Raw genomic sequence first — 21,135 nt, 5'->3', positions numbered from 1 at the left:
CGCTCTGCGCGCCTGTATGGCGAATCCGGAATTCTTAGCCGTAAGTTTGGTTAAATGCACTACGGCATCCGAAACAAACGCATTAGCCAGCTTAAGGGTTCTAATCTTGCTCAAAGATTCATCCAATGGTGCTGTGCGAATCGCCTCTTCCAGAGACTCAAACCAGAATGCCGCTGCAGCAGTGACAGGCGCAATGCATGCAAGAGGCTGTAATATAAAACCTTGTTGAACAAACATTTTCTTAAGGTAACCCTCTAATTTTTTATCCATTGGATCTGAGAAAGCACAGCTATCCTCCACCGGGATAGTGGTACGCTTGGCTAAAGTAGAAACTGCTCCCTCCACCTTAGGGACCGTCTGCCATAAGTCTCGTGTGGTGGCGTCTGTAGGGAACATTTTTCTAAATATCGGAGGAGGGGAAAAGGGCACACCGGGTCTATCCCACTCCTTGCTAATAATCTCTGTAAGCCTCTTTGGTATAGGAAAAACGTCAGTACACACCGGTACCACATAGTATTTATCCAGCCTACATAATTTCTCTGGGATTGCCACCGTGTCACAATCATTCAGAGCCGCTAACACCTCCCCTAGTAACACGCGGAGGTTCTCAAGCTTAAATTTAACATTTCTGAATCCGGTCTCCCCGAATCAGAACCGTCACCCACAGAATGAAGCTCTCTGTCCTCATGTTCTGCAAATTGTGACGCAGTATCAGACATGGCTCTCATGTCATCGGCGCGCTCTGTCCTTAACCCAGAGCTGTCGCGCTTGCCTCTTAACTCGGGCATATTGTATAATACTTCTTTCATAACATTAGCCATATCATGTAAAGTGATTTGTAAGGGCCTAGATGTACTTGGCGCCTCAATCTTACGCACCTCCCGAGCGGGAGACGAAGGTACTGACACGTGAGGAGAGTTAGACGGCATAACTTCCCCCTCGTTGTCTGGTGATAATTTCTTTATCGGTACAGATTGACTTTTATTCAAAGTAATATCAATACAATTGGTACACATATTTCTATTGGGCTCCACATCGGCTTTTAAACATAATGAACAAGCAGATTCCTCTGTATCAGACATGTTTAAACAGACTAGCAATGAAGCTAGCAAGCTTGGAAATTACTTCAATAAGTTTACAAGCAATATAAAAAACGCTGCAGCGCGTATTTTAAAAAACACAATTGAAGAACAAAGAACTAGTTCAGTTATAGTCAACAATTCTTTAAATGTATTAATTAGCAGAGGATTGCACCCACAAGCAAACGGATGATTAACCCCTCAATACCCAAAAAACGGATAATCAATTTATGATTTAACGCTTTTATCACAGTCAAACACACTGTCACAGGTCGGCTGTGACTGATTACCTCCCTCAAAAATGAATTTTGAAGATCCCTGAGCTCTCTGGAGACGTCCTGGATCAAAGAGGAAGAAGCAGGAAGACTGTGCTAGAATTTTAACTGCGCAACAAGGCGCTAAAAAAAAAGGTCCCTCCCACTCCTATTACAACAGTGGGAGACCTGATATAACGGTTTCTATGCAGAAATATACGTTAGCTGTGTGGAAAAAAATCATGCCCAAAAAGATTTATCACCAAAGTACCTCACAAAACGATTAACATGCCAGTAAACGTTTTAAAAAACAACATTTCAGATGCTGTGTAAAGTTATTACTAAGCCTGCTACCAGTCGCTTCTACTGCAGTTAAGGCTCACACATTATATCAGTATTAACAGTATTTTTTCAGTCAAATTCTAGTCCCTAGAAAATAACTCTATTGTGCATACATTTATCAGCCTGATACCAGTCACTACTACTGCATTTAAGGCTGTACTTACATCATACGGGTAACAGCAGTGTTTTCTTAGTCAATTCCATTCCCAGAAAATATTGTACTGCACATACCTCATTTGCGGGAGACCCCGCATGCTATTCCCATTTTCTGAAGTTACCCCACTGCTCAGAATGTCGAGAACAGCCAGTGGATCTTAGTTACGCCTGCTAAGATCATAGAAAACGCAGGCAGTTTCTTCTTCCAAATACTGCCTGAGATAGAGAAACAGCACACTCCGGTGCCATTTAAAATAACAAACTTTTGATTGAAGAATAATTAAGTAAAAACTCCAGCTCCTCTCGCGACCTCCTTCTTTGTTGAGGGTTGCAAGAGAATGACTGGATATGACATGTGAGGGGAGGAGCTATATAGCAGCTCTGCTTGGGTGATCCTCTTGCAACTTCCTGTTGGGAAGGAGAATATATCCCATAAGTAATGGATGACCCGTGGACTGAACACACTTAACAAGAGAAATACAGTATGGTTCCATCCTTGCCTTTTTAAAGAAGCAAGGCTGGAACCATACTTTATTTTTGGTGTTGAACTGGACGTGGCAGTCTGTAGTTCTGTGCTTGCAGAGAGACAAGGTGCTGTTTTCCCACCTGTTTTTTCTTTCAAACCCTACATTTAGGAGCAGGAATCCTAATCAAATCGTAGGCATAGAAGAATAGATGAATTTTCATCTTTTACAGTGTGTTTCTTTAAAAATAGCTAGTTTTGCAATATGCAGAGTCTCTTAAAGCTACATACATAGCACAGATCAATTTTCAGCAAATCTTTCTTATACATTAGGTATGTCTGTGGTAATACACTAACCTGTATCAAGGTGAATCATACAATCATCAATAATAATCAAACTTGAACTAATGTACAATATTTAAAAATTCATTTATTAATTTATCTAATAAACACCTAGATTACGAGTTTTGCGTTATGAGTCAAATAGCAGCGTTGTGGCCCATAACGCATTATTTTCCCTAACGCAGCCATTACAAGTCTTGTCGGTATAGGTGTACCGCAAGTCTGTTAGCCTGTACCGCAACGTCAGTCCTGCACTCTTAAAAATGAAGTTTTTCATGGGATTCCCATAGCGCCGGTAATACGAGTTTTGCGGTGAGGCTAAAAAGCGAGCATTACAGCCTAAAATGATAAGATCTCTACCGCCATCTAAAGTCAGTAGTTATGAGTGTTACGCTACAAAGCTGTAACATAAATCTCATAACTAAAGTGTTAAAAAATACACTAACACCCATAAACTACCTATTAACCCCTAAACTGAGGCCCTCCCACAATGCAAACACTAAGTTAAATATATTAACCCCTATTCCGCCGCACCCTGACATCCTCACCACTATACTAAAGTTATTAACCCCTAAACCGCCGCACTCCCACAATGCAAACACTATTTAAATATTATTAACCCCTAATCTGTCGTCCGCCCACATCGCCCCCACTATACTAAACCTATTAACCCCTAAACCGCAAGCCCCCACAACGAAATATACTAAACTAAACTATTAACCCCTAAACCGAAAGCCCCCCACATCAAAATAAACTAAATTAAACTATTTACCCCTAAACTTAACAATCCCCTAACTTTATATTGAAATTACAATTTCCCTAGCTTAAATTAAATTAAATTAAAACTTACCTGTCAAATTAAAAAAACTAAGTTTAAACTAACAATTAAACTAATATAATTATTAAACTAAAATTAAACTAACTACCAATTAAATTAAACTAAACTACACATTAAAAAAATCCTAACACTACTCTAAAAATGACAAAGTATCTAAATAAAAAAATACTAAGTTACAAAAAATAACAAACACTAAATTACAAAAAATAAAAAACGAAATTATCCAAAATAAAAAATATATGCCCCAAAGATATCAGCTCTTTTACCTGTAAAAAAAACACAAAGACCCCCAAACAGTAAGATGGCGTCCCTTGCATTCCTATTGGCTGAAAAATTTGAATCAGCCAATAGGAATTAGAGCTGCTAAAATCCTATTGGCTGTTTAAATCAGCCAATAGGATTTAAGCAGCTCTAATTCTATTGGATGATGAATCAGCCAATAGAATTAGAGCTGTTTAAATGCTATTGGCTGATTGAACAGCCAATAGGATTTTAGCAGCTCTAATTCCTATTGGCTGATTCAAAATTTTCAGCCAATAGGAATGCAATGCATGTTTAACTTAGGGCAATGCCCTACAAAAGGCCCTTTTAAGGGCCCCCAAATTTTTAGATTAGGCTTTTTTTTTTTTTTTTTTTTTTTAAGGGTATTGGAATATGAATAATCTTTATTTGTTTTTGGATAATTTCGTTTGTTTGTTTTTGTAATGGTAGTTTTTTTATTTTTGTAATGGCAGTTTTTTTTTTTTGTAATGTTAGGTTTTAGTGTAAGGCAGGTTAGTTTTTATTTCACAGGTAAGTTTGTATTTTTTTAACTAGGTAGTTAGTAAATAGTTAATAATTATTTACTAACTAGTCTACCTAGGTAAAAAAAAATTAAACCTAAGCTAGCTACAATATAACTATTAGTTATATTGTTGCTAGCTTAGGTTTTATTTCACAGGTAAGTATTTAGTTTTAACTAGGTATTATTTAGTTAATAATTGTAAATTTAATTTAGATCTATTTAATTATTTTAAAGTTAGGGGGTGTTAGGGTTAGGTTTAGAATTAGGGGTTAATAGTTTAATTTAGGTTGTTGCGATGTGGGGGGCTGGTGGTTTAAGGGTTAATAGGTTTATTTAGTTAATAATTGTAAATTTAATTTAGATCTAGTTTAATTATGTTAAAGTTAGGGGGTGTTAGAGTTAGGGGGTGTTAGAATTTAGGTTGTTGCGATGTGGGGGGCTGTCAGTTAAGGGGTTAATAGGTTTATTTAGTGGTAGTGATGTGGGAGGCCAGAGGTTTAGGGGTTAATAGCTTTATTTAGGTGGCGGCGATATTGGGAGTGGCGGAATAGGGGTTAATAAACTTTAATATAGTTGTGGCGATGTTGGGGTGCGGCGGAATAGGGGATAATAACTTTAGTATAGTGGCGGCGATATTGGGAGCAGCAGATTAGGGGTTAATAAATTTAATTAGGTGGTGGCGATATCGGCAGTGGCAGATTAGGTTAATAACTGTAGGCAGGCGTCGGTGTTGTCGGGGGCAGCAGATTAGGGGTGTTTAGACTCAGGGTTTATGTTAGGGTGTTAGGTTTAACCCCTTAATGACCGAGGACGTGCAGGGTACGTCCTCAGAAAAAAGGCAGTTAACGCCTGAGGACGTACCCTGCACGTCCTCGGTGTGGAAAGCAGCTGGAAGCGATACTGTTCGCTTCCAGCTGCTTTCCGGTTATTGCAGTGATGCCTCGATATGGAGGCATCCTGCAATAACCTTTTACGGCCATCCAATGCAGAGAGAGCCATTCTGTGGCCCTCTCTGCACCGGACATCGATGGCCGGTATCGTTGGTGGGTGGGAGCCGGTGTGGGAGGTGGGTGGCGGCCATCGATGGCCCTGGTCATGTGGAGGGGGCGGGATCATGGGCGTGGAAGTCCGGGGGAGCGCGCGGGCGCGCGCACGAGGGGGCGGGGACGGGCGCGTGCACGGGGAGGGAGCGGTTGGGAACTGCTACACTACAGAAAAATGTGTCCCAAAACAAAATAAAAGTGGGACATTTAATGTAAAAAAAAAAAAACCCTTAGGTGTCATGTAGGTGGTGGGGGTTGGTCTGTGGGGGGGGGGGAGCTACACTACAGAAAAAAAAAATAAAAAAAAAATAAAAAAAACATTTGATTGTGCAAACTGGGTACTGGCAGACAGCTGCCAGTACCCAAGATGGCCCCCAAAAAGGCTGAGGGGGGAGGCTTAGAGAGCTGTTTTGGGGGGGGATCAGGGAGGTTGGGGGTTAAGGGGGGATCCTAAACACAGCATAGTACTTAAGATGGCGGGGACAATTGTGGGGTGGGGGAGGGAAGGGAGCTGTTTGGGGGATCAGGGGGTGGGATGTGTCAGGTGGGAGGCTGACCTCTACACTAAAGCTAAAATTAACCCTGCAAGCTCCCTACAAACTACCTAATTAACCCATTCACTGCTAGCCATAATACACGTGTGATGCGCAGCAGCATTTAGCGACTTTCTAATTACCAAAAAGCAAAGCCAAAGTCATATATGTCTGCTATTTCTGAACAAAGGGCATCCCAGAGAAACTTTTACAACCATTTGTGCCATAATTGCACAAGCTGTTTGTAAATAATTTCAGTGAGAAACCTAAAATTGTGAAAAAATTAATGTTTTTTTTTAATTTGATCGCATTTGGCGGTGAAATGGTGGCATGAAATATACCAAAATGGGCTTAGATCAATACTTGGGGTTGTCTACTACACTACACAAAAGCTAAAATTAACCCTAGAAGCTCCCTACATGCTCCATAATTAACCCCTTCACTGCTGGACATAATACACGAATTGTGCGCAGTGGCATTTAACAGCCTTCTAATTACCAAAATGCAAAGCCAAAGCCATATATGTCTGCTATTTCTGAACAAAGGGGATCCCAGAGAAGCATTTAAAACCATTTATGCTATAATTGCATAAGTTGTTTGTAAATAATTTCAGTGAGAAACCTAAAGTTTGTGAAAAAATTTGTGAAAAAGTGAACAATTTTTTTTATTTGATCGCATTTGGCGGTGAAATAGTGGCATGAAATATACCAAAATGGGCCTAGATCAATACTTTGGGATGTCTTCGAAAAAAAAATATATACATGTCAATGGATATTCAGGGATTCCTGAAAGATATTAGTGTTCCAATGTAACTAGCGCTAATTTTGAAAAAAAGTGGTTTGGAAATAGCAAAGTGCTACTTGTATTTATGGCCCTATAACTTGCAAAAAAAGCAAAGAACATGTAAACATTGGGTATTTCTAAACTCAGGACAAAATTTAGAAACTATTTAGCATAGGTGTTTTTTGGTGGTTGTAGATGTGTAACAGATTTTGGGGGTCAAAGTTAGAAAAAGTGTGTTTTTTTCCATTTTTTCCTCATATTTTATAATGTTTTTTATAATAAATTATAAGATATGATGAAAATAATGGTATCTTTTGAAAGTCCATTTAATGGCGAGAAAAACGGTATATAATATGTGTGGGTACAGTAAATGAGTAAGAGGAAAATTACAGCTAAACACAAACACCGCAAAAATGTAAAAATAGCCTTGGTCCCAAACAAACAGAAAATGGAAAAGTGCTGCGGTCATTAAGGGGTTAAACAGTTTTTTTCTTTTTCCCCATAGACGACATCAATGGGGCTGCGTTACGGAGCTTTGGTTTCAGCGATCGCAGGTGTTAGACTTTTTTTAGCCGGCTCTCCCTATTGATGTCTATGGGGAAAGCGTGCACGAGCACGTCAAAACACTGCAGTATGGAGTCAACGCAGCCATATCGCCCGCACAAGCCGGGTTTTTTAAAACTTGATAATGGCAGCGCTACAGGGGGTTAAATAATGCAACTTTTGTTGCATTCTTTACTTTCCCTATAGCGCTCAAAACTCGTAATATAGGTGAAAGAGAGGTATTTTAAAATGAAAACAGAATTTATGTTTACCTGATAAATTACTTTCTCCAACGGTGTGTCCGGTCCACGGCGTCATCCTTACTTGTGGGATATTCTCCTCCCCAACAGGAAATGGCAAAGAGCCCAGCAAAGCTGGTCACATGATCCCTCCTAGGCTCCGCCTACCCCAGTCATTCGACCGACGTTAAGGAGGAATATTTGCATAGGAGAAACCATATGATACCGTGGTGACTGTAGTTAAAGAAAATAAATTATCAGACCTGATTAAAAAACCAGGGCGGGCCGTGGACCGGACACACCGTTGGAGAAAGTAATTTATTAGGTAAACATAAATTCTGTTTTCTCCAACATAGGTGTGTCCGGTCCACGGCGTCATCCTTACTTGTGGGAACCAATACCAAAGCTTTAGGACACGGATGAAGGGAGGGAGCAAATCAGGTCACCTAAATGGAAGGCACCACGGCTTGCAAAACCTTTCTCCCAAAAATAGCCTCAGAAGAAGCAAAAGTATCAAACTTGTAAAATTTGGTAAAAGTGTGCAGTGAAGACCAAGTCGCTGCCCTACATATCTGAGCAACAGAAGCCTCGTTCTTGAAGGCCCATGTGGAAGCCACAGCCCTAGTGGAATGAGCTGTGATTCTTTCAGGAGGCTGCCGTCCGGCAGTCTCGTAAGCCAATCTGATGATGCTTTTAATCCAAAAAGAGAGAGAGGTAGAAGTTGCTTTTTGACCTCTCCTTTTACCAGAATAAACAACAAACAAGGAAGATGTTTGTCTAAAATCCTTTGTAGCATCTAAATAGAATTTTAGAGCGCGAACAACATCCAAATTGTGCAACAAACGTTCCTTCTTCGAAACTGGTTTCGGACACAGAGAAGGCACGACTATCTCCTGGTTAATGTTTTTGTTAGAAACAACTTTTGGAAGAAAACCAGGTTTAGTACGTAAAACCACCTTATCTGCATGGAACACCAGATAAGGAGGAGAACACTGCAGAGCAGATAATTCTGAAACTCTTCTAGCAGAAGAAATTGCTTTCCAAGATAATAACTTAATATCAACGGAATGTAAGGGTTCAAACGGAACCCCCTGAAGAACTGAAAGAACTAAGTTGAGACTCCAAGGAGGAGTCAAAGGTTTGTAAACAGGCTTGATTCTAACCAGAGCCTGAACAAAGGCTTGAACATCTGGCACAGCTGCCAGCTTTTTGTGAAGTAACACAGACAAGGCAGAAATCTGTCCCTTCAAGGAACTTGCAGATAATCCTTTTTCCAATCCTTCTTGAAGGAAGGATAGAATCTTAGGAATCTTAACCTTGTCCCAAGGGAATCCTTTAGATTCACACCAACAGATATATTTTTTCCAAATTTTGTGGTAAATTTTTCTAGTTACAGGCTTTCTGGCCTGAACAAGAGTATCAATAACAGAATCTGAGAACCCTCGCTTTGATAAGATCAAGCGTTCAATCTCCAAGCAGTCAGCTGGAGTGAGACCAGATTCGGATGTTCGAACGGACCTTGAACAAGAAGGTCTCGTCTCAAAGGTAGCTTCCATGGTGGAGCCGATGACATATTCACCAGATCTGCATACCAAGTCCTGCGAGGCCACGCAGGAGCTATCAAGATCACCGACGCCCTCTCCTGATTGATCCTGGCTACCAGCCTGGGGATGAGAGGAAACGGCGGGAATACATAAGCTAGTTTGAAGGTCCAAGGTGCTACTAGTGCATCTACTAGAGTCGCCTTGGGATCCCTGGATCTGGACCCGTAGCAAGGAACCTTGAAGTTCTGACGAGAGGCCATCAGATCCATGTCTGGAATGCCCCACAGTTGAGTGATTTGGGCAAAGATTTCCGGATGGAGTTCCCACTCCCCCGGATGCAATGTCTGACGACTCAGAAAATCCGCTTCCCAATTTCCCACTCCTGGGATGTGGATTGCAGACAGGTGGCAGGAGTGAGTCTCCGCCCATTGAATGATTTTGGTCACTTCTTCCATCGCCAGGGAACTCCTTGTTCCCCCCTGATGGTTGATGTACGCAACAGTCGTCATGTTGTCTGATTGAAACCGTATGAACTTGGCCCTCGCTAGCTGAGGCCAAGCCTTGAGAGCATTGAATATCGCTCTCAGTTCCAGAATATTTATCGGTAGAAGAGATTCTTCCCGAGACCAAAGACCCTGAGCTTTCAGGGATCCCCAGACCGCGCCCCAGCCCATCAGACTGGCGTCGGTCGTGACAATGACCCACTCTGGTCTGCGGAAGGTCATCCCTTGCGACAGGTTGTCCAGGGACAGCCACCAACGGAGTGAGTCTCTGGTCCTCTGATTTACTTGTATCTTCGGAGACAAGTCTGTATAGTCCCCATTCCACTGACTGAGCATGCACAGTTGTAATGGTCTTAGATGAATGCGCGCAAAAGGAACTATGTCCATTGCCGCTACCATCAAACCTATCACCTCCATGCACTGCGCTATGGAAGGAAGAGGAACGGAATGAAGTATCCGACAAGAGTTTAGAAGTTTTGTTTTTCTGGCCTCTGTCAGAAAAATCCTCATTTCTAAGGAGTCTATTATTGTTCCCAAGAAGGGAACCCTTGTCGACGGAGATAGAGAACTCTTTTCCACGTTCACTTTCCATCCGTGAGATCTGAGAAAGGCCAGGACTATGTCCGTGTGAGCCTTTGCTTGAGGAAGGGACGACGCTTGAATCAGAATGTCGTCCAAGTAAGGTACTACTGCAATGCCCCTTGGTCTTAGCACCGCTAGAAGGGACCCTAGTACCTTTGTGAAAATCCTTGGAGCAGTGGCTAATCCGAAAGGAAGCGCCACGAACTGGTAATGCTTGTCCAGGAATGCGAACCTTAGGAACCGATGATGTTCCTTGTGGATAGGAATATGTAGATACGCATCCTTTAAATCCACCGTGGTCATGAATTGACCTTCCTGGATGGAAGGAAGAATTGTTCGAATGGTTTCCATTTTGAACGATGGAACCTTGAGAAACTTGTTTAAGATCTTGAGATCTAAGATTGGTCTGAACGTTCCCTCTTTTTTGGGAACTATGAACAGATTGGAGTAGAACCCCATCCCTTGTTCTCCTAATGGAACAGGATGAATCACTCCCATTTTTAACAGGTCTTCTACACAATGTAAGAATGCCTGTCTTTTTATGTGGTCTGAAGACAACTGAGACCTGTGGAACCTCCCCCTTGGGGGAAGCCCCTTGAATTCCAGAAGATAACCTTGGGAGACTATTTCTAGTGCCCAAGGATCCAGAACATCTCTTGCCCAAGCCTGAGCGAAGAGAGAGAGTCTGCCCCCCACCAGATCCGGTCCCGGATCGGGGGCCAACATTTCATGCTGTCTTGGTAGCAGTGGCAGGTTTCTTGGCCTGCTTTCCCTTGTTCCAGCCTTGCATTGGTCTCCAAGCTGGCTTGGCTTGAGAAGTATTACCCTCTTGCTTAGAGGACGTAGCACTTTGGGCTGGTCCGTTTCTACGAAAGGGACGAAAATTAGGTTTATTTTTGGCCTTGAAAGGCCGATCCTGAGGAAGGGTGTGGCCCTTACCCCCAGTGATATCAGAGATAATCTCTTTCAAGTCAGGGCCAAACAGCGTTTTCCCCTTGAAAGGAATGTTAAGTAGTTTGTTCTTGGAAGACGCATCAGCTGACCAAGATTTCAACCAAAGCGCTCTGCGCGCCACAATAGCAAACCCAGAATTCTTAGCCGCTAACCTAGCCAATTGCAAAGTGGCGTCTAGGGTGAAAGAATTAGCCAATTTGAGAGCACGGATTCTGTCCATAATCTCCTCATAAGGAGGAGAATCACTATCGACCGCCTTTACTAGCTCATCGAACCAGAAACACGCGGCTGTAGTGACAGGGACAATGCATGAAATTGGTTGTAGAAGGTAACCCTGCTGAACAAACATCTTTTTAAGTAAACCTTCTAATTTTTTATCCATAGGATCTTTGAAAGCACAACTATCTTCTATGGGTATAGTGGTGCGTTTGTTTAAAGTGGAAACCGCTCCCTCGACCTTGGGGACTGTCTGCCATAAGTCCTTTCTGGGGTCGACCATAGGAAACAATTTTTTAAATATGGGGGGAGGGACGAAAGGTATACCGGGCCTTTCCCATTCTTTATTTACAATGTCCGCCACCCGCTTGGGTATAGGAAAAGCTTCTGGGAGCCCCGGGACCTCTAGGAACTTGTCCATTTTACAAAGTTTCTCTGGGATGATCAAATTCTCACAATCATCCAGAGTGGATAATACCTCCTTAAGCAGAGCGCGGAGATGTTCCAACTAAAATTTAAATGTAATCACATCGGGTTCAGCTTGTTGAGAAATTTTCCCTGAATCTGAAATTTCTCCCTCAGACAAAACCTCCCTGGCCCCATCAGACTGGTGTAGGGGCATTTCAGAACCATTATCATCAGCGTCGTCATGCTCTTCAGTATCTAAAACAGAGCAGTCGCGCTTACGCTGATAAGTGGGCATTTTGGCTAAAATGTTTTTGATAGAATTATCCATTACAGCCGTTAATTGTTGCATAGTAAGGAGTATTGGCGCGCTAGATGTACTAGGGGCCTCCTGAGTGGGCAAGACTCGTGTAGACGAAGGAGGGAATGATGCAGTACCATGCTTACTCCCCTCACTTGAGGAATCATCTTGGGCATCATTTACATTGTCACATAAATCACATTTATTTAAATGAGAAGGAACCCTGGCTTCCCCACATTCAGAACACAGTCTATCTGGTAGTTCAGACATGTTAAACAGGCATAAACTTGATAACAAGTACAAAAAACGTTTTAAAATAAAACCGTTACTGTCACTTTAAATTTTAAACTGAACACACTTTATTACTGCAATTGCGAAAAAATATGAAGGAATTGTTCAAAATTCACCAAAATTTCACCACAGTGTCTTAAAGCCTTAAAAGTATTGCACACCAAATTTGGAAGCTTTAACCCTTAAAATAACGGAACCGGAGCCGTTTTTAACTTTAACCCCTTTACAGTCCCTGGTATCTGCTTTGCTGAGACCCAACCAAGCCCAAAGGGGAATACGATACCAAATGACGCCTTCAGAAAGTCTTTTCTATGTATCAGAGCTCCTCACACATGCGACTGCATGTCATGCCTCTCAAAAACAAGTGCGCAATACCGGCGCGAAAATGAGGCTCTGCCTATGATTAGGGAAAGCCCCTAAAGAATAAGGTGTCTAAAACAGTGCCTGCCGATATAATTTTATCAAAATACCCAGATTAAATGATTCCTCAAGGCTAAATATGTGTAATATATGAATCGATTTAGCCCAGAAAAAGTCTACAGTCTTAATAAGCCCTTGTGAAGCCCTTATTTACTATCTTAATAAACATGGCTTACCGGATCCCATAGGGAAAATGACAGCTTCCAGCATTACATCGTCTTGTTAGAATGTGTCATACCTCAAGCAGCAAGAGACTGCTCACTGTTCCCCCAACTGAAGTTAATTCCTCTCAACAGTCCTGTGTGGAACAGCCATGGATTTTAGTAACGGTTGCTAAAATCATTTTCCTCATACAAACAGAAATCTTCGTCTCTTTTCTGTTTCAGAGTAAATAGTACATACCAGCACTATTTTAAAATAACAAACTCTTGATTGAATAATAAAAACTACAGTTAAACACTAAAAAACTCTAAGCCATCTCCGTGGAGATGTTGCCTGTACAACGGCAAAGAGAATGACTGGGGTAGGCGGAGCCTAGGAGGGATCATGTGACCAGCTTTGCTGGGCTCTTTGCCATTTCCTGTTGGGGAGGAGAATATCCCACAAGTAAGGATGACGCCGTGGACCGGACACACCTATGTTGGAGAAAAGTAGTTTTCACTCTGATAAAGAAATCAGAAATGAGTCTTTTGTGGATTTAGTGACAAGTTTCCAGCTCCTGTAAGATATACTGTAGCTCAAGGGTACGTATGGTGCTTTGGTATTTCATTTATTCAGAGGGACATAAAAGTCAAATCTGAGATGTACAACCCTGAATTTCACATTTATTTAGCAAAAGTGCTTCTGAGAAAAGTTGTCACAGTTTCTGCAGCATATGCAGATATACTGATTGTACCTGTATCTACTCAAGGTTACTTAGGGTACAGTAACAATAACTCCCAGCATCTTGTTACAATCAGCTCTCAGAGGTCGTAAGTATTTTAAAGAGGTAGATACAACTGATTTTTTTTCTTTCATAATTCAGATAGAGCCTACAATTTTTTTTTTAAAAAGTTTCCAATTTACTTTTATTATCAAATTGACTTTGTATTATTTGTTGATGGGGATACCTAGGTAGGTAGTGCACACTGTATAGCAGCAAACACTGCTACCATCTAGTGCTCTTGCAAATGGATATTAAAGAACCATTCTAGTGCCAATCTACAGGCTCTAATTCATTTAGCACTAATGCCCCTGCAAAGGGGTTAAATGCATAGTTAATGTCCTACCCTTGAGTCTGAGAAATCAGCTGGTCCTGAGCAGAAACTGCTGGTGACCCAATCATTAATGGCCCCTCAAAAAAATAGTCGTCAGTATGTTATCGGCAGTAAAGTATATAAAAGTGCAAAAAAATTGTACTATTGTTTGCATATATTTGTGTGAAATCCCTGCAATGGGGTTAAACACACAGTTAAAGTCACTAGACATTTTCCATTCTTCTAAGCGTTATTCATAGAATCTTAGAACAGAGTCACAGAGTCAAACAATACAGTATTGATTCATTTTAAAAACTAGCGCATTATGAAATCACCCAAGCAGGGACAAAGAGATATTAACAATACATTGTGTCATTTTTTTTCAGCCAAGACTTTGATAATTAGGCATTTACATTTAATTGTTTCATATGTTTGTACTGATTCTTGAAGGTCTTCCTAAATTGATAAGCACATTTTTAAAGGGACAGTGAACTGTAAAATTGGTTTGACTTTAATGTGTTTACAATGACTTGTTATACCAGTTGCAGAGTTTAAAATGTGTGGGAAATTGATCATTTAGGTATATGTGTATATGAAATACCTTCTTCTCTTATTGTAACCACAACCAAAACAAATGGGCTCAGCTTGCAGGAAGAACAGAACTCAATAGTATTGCTGCTCCTGATCATATTTAGATATGCTTTTCCACAAAGGATACCAAAATTAAATTTGATACTAGAAGTCTTTTAAAACGGCATACTGTATCTGAACCAAGCAAGTTTAATTCTGACTTTAATGTTCCTTTAATTTAGAAAAAAACGTGAATTCCCTTGCTGTGCGCTTTTTCTTCTGGTGCCACATGAGTGCATACTGGAATTATATACGTCATGTGTACAACATTATTATCAATGCCTTTTTACTTTTTTGCCCTCCCTGCATTTTCTATGTTTGGTGATGACTTATATGAGTTGTGGGAAGCTGCAATAAAAGGAAATTTATATTGGAGTTAATGTATTTGTATTTTTTGTTTGTCATAGTTTTATTTGTGTAACAACACACCCACTTGCATGCTGTTCCAGATCAAAGCACATTATTAATATTAAGAAACTAGCAACATTAAATATTACCCTAAATAAATAAATCTAACCACTAATTATATTTATCTGAGGTTATATGTGATTGTGTCACGGTATTAAAAAACCCAGGCTGCAATATTACTTCATTTAACTAAACATTTTCTAACAACAAGCAATAACAATTCACTAGGTTTATGTTATTAGGTACAGCATGGAAGTCTGTTACCAGCATAACAATATACCTGTCAGATCTCATGTGTTATATAGACTGAGGACGTATGTTTTATTGTAACCTTCAGAAGACAGCACTGCTTCGTCTCCAAGGATACGAAGTACAAATGTGCACTAATACCATATCAAGATCATGTAGGACCCTCTTAAAGAGACATGAAACCCAAATATTGTCTTTTGTGATTCAGACAGAGCATACAATGTCCAACTGGTTTCTGTTGTTTGCTTTGTCCCCATGTTATTCTTTGTTGAATAGATACCTGGGTAGGTGCCTAAGGCACAGTATGGCAGGGAATAATGCTGCCATCTAGTGCTCTTACGTATGGATTACATCCTTGCAAAACTGCTGCCATGTAGTGCAAAAGGGCAAACTCCTGAGCTTATGGCCCTGCTTTCAACAAAAGATACAAAGACAATTTGGTAATAGAAGTAAATAAGAGAGTTTTTAAAACTGAATGTTCTATCTTAATCATGGGTTTCTTGCCCCTGTAATGGGACAACTCTTGATTTTAAGAAAAATTGTGCTTTGTCCTACGCTCCCTAGAAAGGCCAAAAAGCAGAGTTTTTAAAATGCTGCAAATTGCTTATACCGGCAGCTATTTGATTTGCAGGTTACAGAATTTGCTTATTGGCTTTGCTAGGGAGTGTGGGAAAAGCACATTTTTCACACAAGAACAAATGGTGTTTGAAGGACTTTTAATGTATCAGTACTCAAACTCTCGCAGTAATTATTTAATTTATGTGAACTATTTATTTTTTTCTACCACCAACAAATATCAAGAAAAATACACTCATGCCTTGAATATATTATCTTAAAGGGACAGTCTACACCAGAATTGTTATTGTTTTAAAAGATAGATAATCCCTTTATTACCCATTTCCCAGTTTTGCATAACCAACACAGTTATAATAATATACTTTTAACCTCTGTGATTATCTTGTATCTAAGCCTCTATGGTACCTTTTTAATGACATAATATATGCATTGTTAATTATTTTGTACTAATGTATTTCACTCACTAGTACATAAAGGCTGTATGAAATCTACTTACCATAGGTTGAAGCTGAGTACCAGGAATCATTGCATTGGCTAACTGCATTTGCTGGGCCAGCATGGCCATATTCTTCTGCTGAATCAGGTTATTCCGTCCATTTATCTCTAACTGTGTTTTTAAGTGTGGTGGGGGGTGGAGATATTTACAGTTCTCTCGGGAACAACGACCCTAATAAAATAGAAACAAAACATATTCAGTCATGCAAGATGCTTAATAAGTGCAGATTTTTCTTACAAGATTTGTTACATATTTAGTACTGAAAATGCTGATGAGACCCCCCCCCCCCCCAAAAAAAAATGAATGTTGATAATGTTACTTTTATACTTTTCTTTTTCTTTTTTGTCACTTCATGTGTTTTTATTTGAGTTAAAACCTATAGCTGGCATTTTTGCAGGACAAAAAAAAACACTCGTATTTTGTAACTTAAATAATTGTTTATTGAATAATATGTGATCCCCCCTGGTATCTAGAGAGTCACTAGTCATACAGTTTATCATAAAGGGACATTCCAGCCAAAATTAGAATCCACATGGATGCATTTCAGTTTTGAATAGAAGCACTTTTGTAATATACTTGTATTAGCAAAAATGCTTCTAAAAAACGATATAGCTGTTTAAAACGTCTATTTAAGTATGCACCGTGCACCAGCATTTTAAACACTGCACTTGCTCAGAGAGCCCAAGGTGCTTGTACCATCTGGTAATTACTCAATTTCTTAATTACTGACATGATACAAGCCCCACTGGTAATATGAGCAGCTGCAGTATTTAAAATGTTGGTGCATTGAGAATATCTAGCTATGCCTCACATGCACGTGCAGAGAAAAATGTTAACACTAAAACAGTGATAACTTTTACTATAAGCATTTTTGCCAATACATGTATATTACAAATATGTTTCTATTCAAGGATGTAATTCATCTACAGTATGTGCATTTAAATTTTAGACTGGAATGTCCCTTTAAATATAAAATACAATTTGCTTATAGGGGCATTCTACTCCAGAATTTTAAAAAGAAAAATAATCAATTTATTACCCATTCCCCAGTTTTGCATAACCAACACGGTTATTTTAATATACTTTTTACCTCTGTGATTAAATTGTATCTAAGCTTCTGCAGACTGCTCCCTTATTTCAGTGATTTTGACAGATTTGCATTTTTGCCAATCAGTGCCCTCTCATAAGTAACTCTAAGGGCGTGAGCACAATGTTATCTCTATGGCACACATGAAGGAATACCCTATAGCTGTGAAAAACTGTCAAATGCATTCAGATAAGAGGCAGCCTCCAAGAGCTTAGAGATTTGCATATGAGCCTACCTAGGTTTAGCTTTTAACTAAGAATACAAAGAAAACAAATCAAATTTGATGATAATAGTATATTGGAAAGTTGTATACAATTACATGCACTATCTGAAAGTTTAATTGGACTAGACTGTCCCTTTAATTTTAAAATGAAGTAATGTTAATACAAAATATACAGGGATATAACTTATATATAAGTAAAATGCATGTAATGATGTTTGGACCATAAAACTAGATTTTTTTTAGCTTTTCTCTTTGTTTCCTTTTTACAAATGTATTGATCAATATTTTTTTTTTTACTTTAAGTAAAAGTCATGAAGGTCCATACACCAGTCTATCACTGTGCTGTCAAATTAGAACTCTCCCTGTAACATACCAGTGTTTAAATGTTTGAAATAGTTCTGAGCCACAGTACAACAAAGATTCATTCACTGCTAAGTGAAGCTTAAATCTCTGATGAGTAAAGTCATTTTAAAAATGAGTTATATAAATAATTTAATGTTAGTGATTTACAAAGCTGACTCACAAAATAATTCCATATATTTAAAATGGTAGGGAAATGTGAGCCTTTAAAAAAATGGGATCTAAACATTTGATTGCAATCAATTTAAATTGCTCATTACATTTTATATCTAAATAGAGGCTATTCTCAATAAACGTAAAGGGTCAGTAAAGTCAAAACAAAACTTTCCTGATTCAGAAAGAGTGTACAGTTTTAAATAACTTTCTAATTTACTTCTATAACCAAATTTGATTTGTTCTCTTGGTATCATTTGTTGAAAAGTAAACCTAGGTAGGCTTATAGGAGCTTAGGAGCGTGCACTTGTCTATAGCAGCCTATGGCAGCAATGCAATGTATAACATTGCTATAAACATTGTTGCACACACTGCTGCCTGATAGCTAAAGACATGCATACTCCTAAGCTTACTTTACACTTTAGCAATATCATGAAAACTAAAAAATTGATAACAGAAGTGGAAAGTTGTTTAAAATGACATGCTCTATTCAAATCATTTAAAGGGACACTGAACCCAAATTTTTTCTTTTGTGATTCAGATAGAGCATGCAATTTTAAGCAACTTTCTAATTTACTCCTATTATCAAATGTTCTTCATTCTCTTGGTATTTTTATTTGAAAAGCAAGAATGTAAGTTTAGATGCCGAACCATTTTTGATGAACAACCTGGGTTGTTCTTGCTGATTGGTGGATAAATTCATCCACCAATAAGCAAGTGCTGTCCAGGGTTCTGGACTTTCTTTTTCAAATAAAGATAGCAAGAGAATGAAGCAAAATTGATAATAGGAGTAAATTAGAAAGTTGCTTAAAATTGAATGCTCTATCGGTATCACGAAAGACAAAATTTGGGTTCAGTATCCCTTTAAGTTTAATTTTAACTTCACTGTCATGCTGGTATATACTATTTAATAAAAGAAAACGTATGCACATATATTCCAAACAAATATGACTCTTAATGCTATTGCTTTTATAACAGAAATACATAGATGGAGCAAAATAATACACAAACCAGCTGCAAAAAATAAAATTGTATATATAAATAAATATATATATATATATATATATATATATATATATATATATATATATATATATATATATATATATATATATATATATATATATATATATATATATATATATATAAAACGCAAAGCTATACAGAGAATAGAAGACCAAACTGTGTGTAGCAAATCAAAAGATATAGAGGAGTATTGGAGACAGAGGAAGTGGGAGCCCAAATAACAACCAATAAAGAGCATAAGGTTGATAGGTCCATTCTGTGTCCCTTTAATTGTTATTAAACAAGGTGATTATCTTTATATCTTAGTAACTTGGATACTATCAAAGTATGGTCTATTTTATTTTGCAAAAACTAAAGAACAATTATTTTCATTTTATTAAATTAATTCCAGAGTCTGAATGGGAGCACAAGCTTCTCTTTCATAGACCGATTACCTAAAGAATAATAAATACAAAAAGATAACAATGCGCTTGTGTCCTACAGCTATGTAGTTAGGTCATCCAAAAGGAATTGCTATTTGAAAATGAAATAAAACAAAAACATCAACATCAGACAAGTTAAATATTTTGTATCTATGGATACACCGATCTCAGTTTTTGCATATTACTGTAACAAGCTACAACAATCATTCAGGTCATGACAACCACTACTTGCCCCTGAGTCAGCCTATCAGAATGGTAGCTGCAAGAAGTTTCTTCTTTGTGTTTTTTTATTGCTAGATGAAGGAGATAAAAGCAAAAAAAAAAAAAAAACAATACCCTTAAAGTGAATGTAAATTTTGATGCTAAAGTGCCCGGTTTTTAAAACTTCGATTAAAAACAGGGGCACTTTAATTCATCAAAATTTTCATTTTACTCCTGCTGTGAAAAAAAACTTACCTTTTAATCTTCACAGCAGCTCCAGCTTCCTCCTCCCGTTTCAAAGCCTCTTCCTGGGTCTAAAATGAGGCATCGGCTTCCTCCAATCACAGCAGTGAATCAGACACTGAATCCCCCGGGGGGGAAGCTGTGATTGGAGGATGACCTATCAATCATTTCTGACATCAGAAATGGCTTGTGAGACCGGAGCAAGCTGGAGCTGCTGTGAAGATTAAAAGGTAAGTTTTTTCTCACAACAGGAGTGAAATGTAAATTTTGATGAATTAAAGTGCCCCTGTTTTTAATCAAAGTTTTAAAAACCGGGCACTTTAGCATCAAAATTTACATTCCCTTTAAGGAACGAGCCACATTGTGTGGCCTTTAGATATTTTGACAAATGATGAAGTCTTCCTTACTATAAATGTCAATGTCTTGCATGAAACCTGCTATGCTGCTTACGTCTATAATAAATCTGACACCTGACACACAGTTTGATTTACTATAAAGCAAATATATTTATTGTTAGATGATTCCAGCCTTGAGTGAAATGTAGAAACATAGTAATAACTGTCTGTTGATGAGCTCATTTCTCAGTTTCTAGTTGGATCTTAAACACAAGAAACCTGATAATTCAGAGAAGATTTTGCTTCTCCATGACATATGTCACTATTAAAACTCCTACATGCTGAAGCAGATTTGACTCTTTACAAGTATTTGTGTACAGTAAACTGCATATGTAGTCTGAGTCTATCCTTCTATAATAGTAACGGCTGAGTGTAATAGGCAGTAAATATATTGGGCCAGATTACGATTGGAGCGTTATCTTAACGTTTGCCTGTAAATTATGGGCACACATTAAATAACTAGTAACTAATTACAAGTGGCTTGTTAATGTGACCGCAAGCTCGTGGTTTTTTTTGCACTTTGTGCAATTAACCAGGGTCTAAGACTTCTGGTTAAAAAGAAAAAAATTACCCAATTGTCCCCAAAATAGAGGAAATTACATTTACATTTAAAATAAAGATGAGCATTTAAAAAAACCCTGTAAGAAGCAGTTATAAGGGGTTAAAGTGAGGGGATGTGGGGTTTTAGAAAAAAAAAAATTACACCTAAAATGCCTTTAAAGGGAGATGAATGGGGGACTGTGTTTTCTCAATACATATAGCTGTATATGCTTATATAATCATATACATATATATTTATTTATTGCTGCCCAACGC

General features: G+C 38.7%; 1 protein-coding gene across 14 annotated transcripts in view; it reads right to left on the bottom strand.

Annotated features, from left to right (window-relative positions):
- MBNL1 (muscleblind like splicing regulator 1) overlaps positions 1–21,135 on the bottom strand; it is a 277,326-nt gene that overhangs the window by 58,742 nt on the left and 197,449 nt on the right. For all 14 annotated transcript variants that reach the window (XM_053710057.1, XM_053710047.1, XM_053710054.1 and 11 more), the window contains one exon: positions 16,210–16,380. In XM_053710057.1, the coding sequence (XP_053566032.1) occupies positions 16,210–16,278 (69 nt within the window). In that variant the 5' untranslated portion in view covers positions 16,279–16,380. The remainder of the gene's footprint in view (positions 1–16,209; positions 16,381–21,135) is intronic.

Source organism: Bombina bombina, chromosome 4, assembly GCF_027579735.1.
Source record: "Bombina bombina isolate aBomBom1 chromosome 4, aBomBom1.pri, whole genome shotgun sequence".
Classification (NCBI taxonomy): Eukaryota; Metazoa; Chordata; class Amphibia; order Anura; family Bombinatoridae; genus Bombina; species Bombina bombina.
Note: the sequence above shows the minus strand (reverse complement) of the source record. Positions and strands in the feature narration are given on the sequence as shown.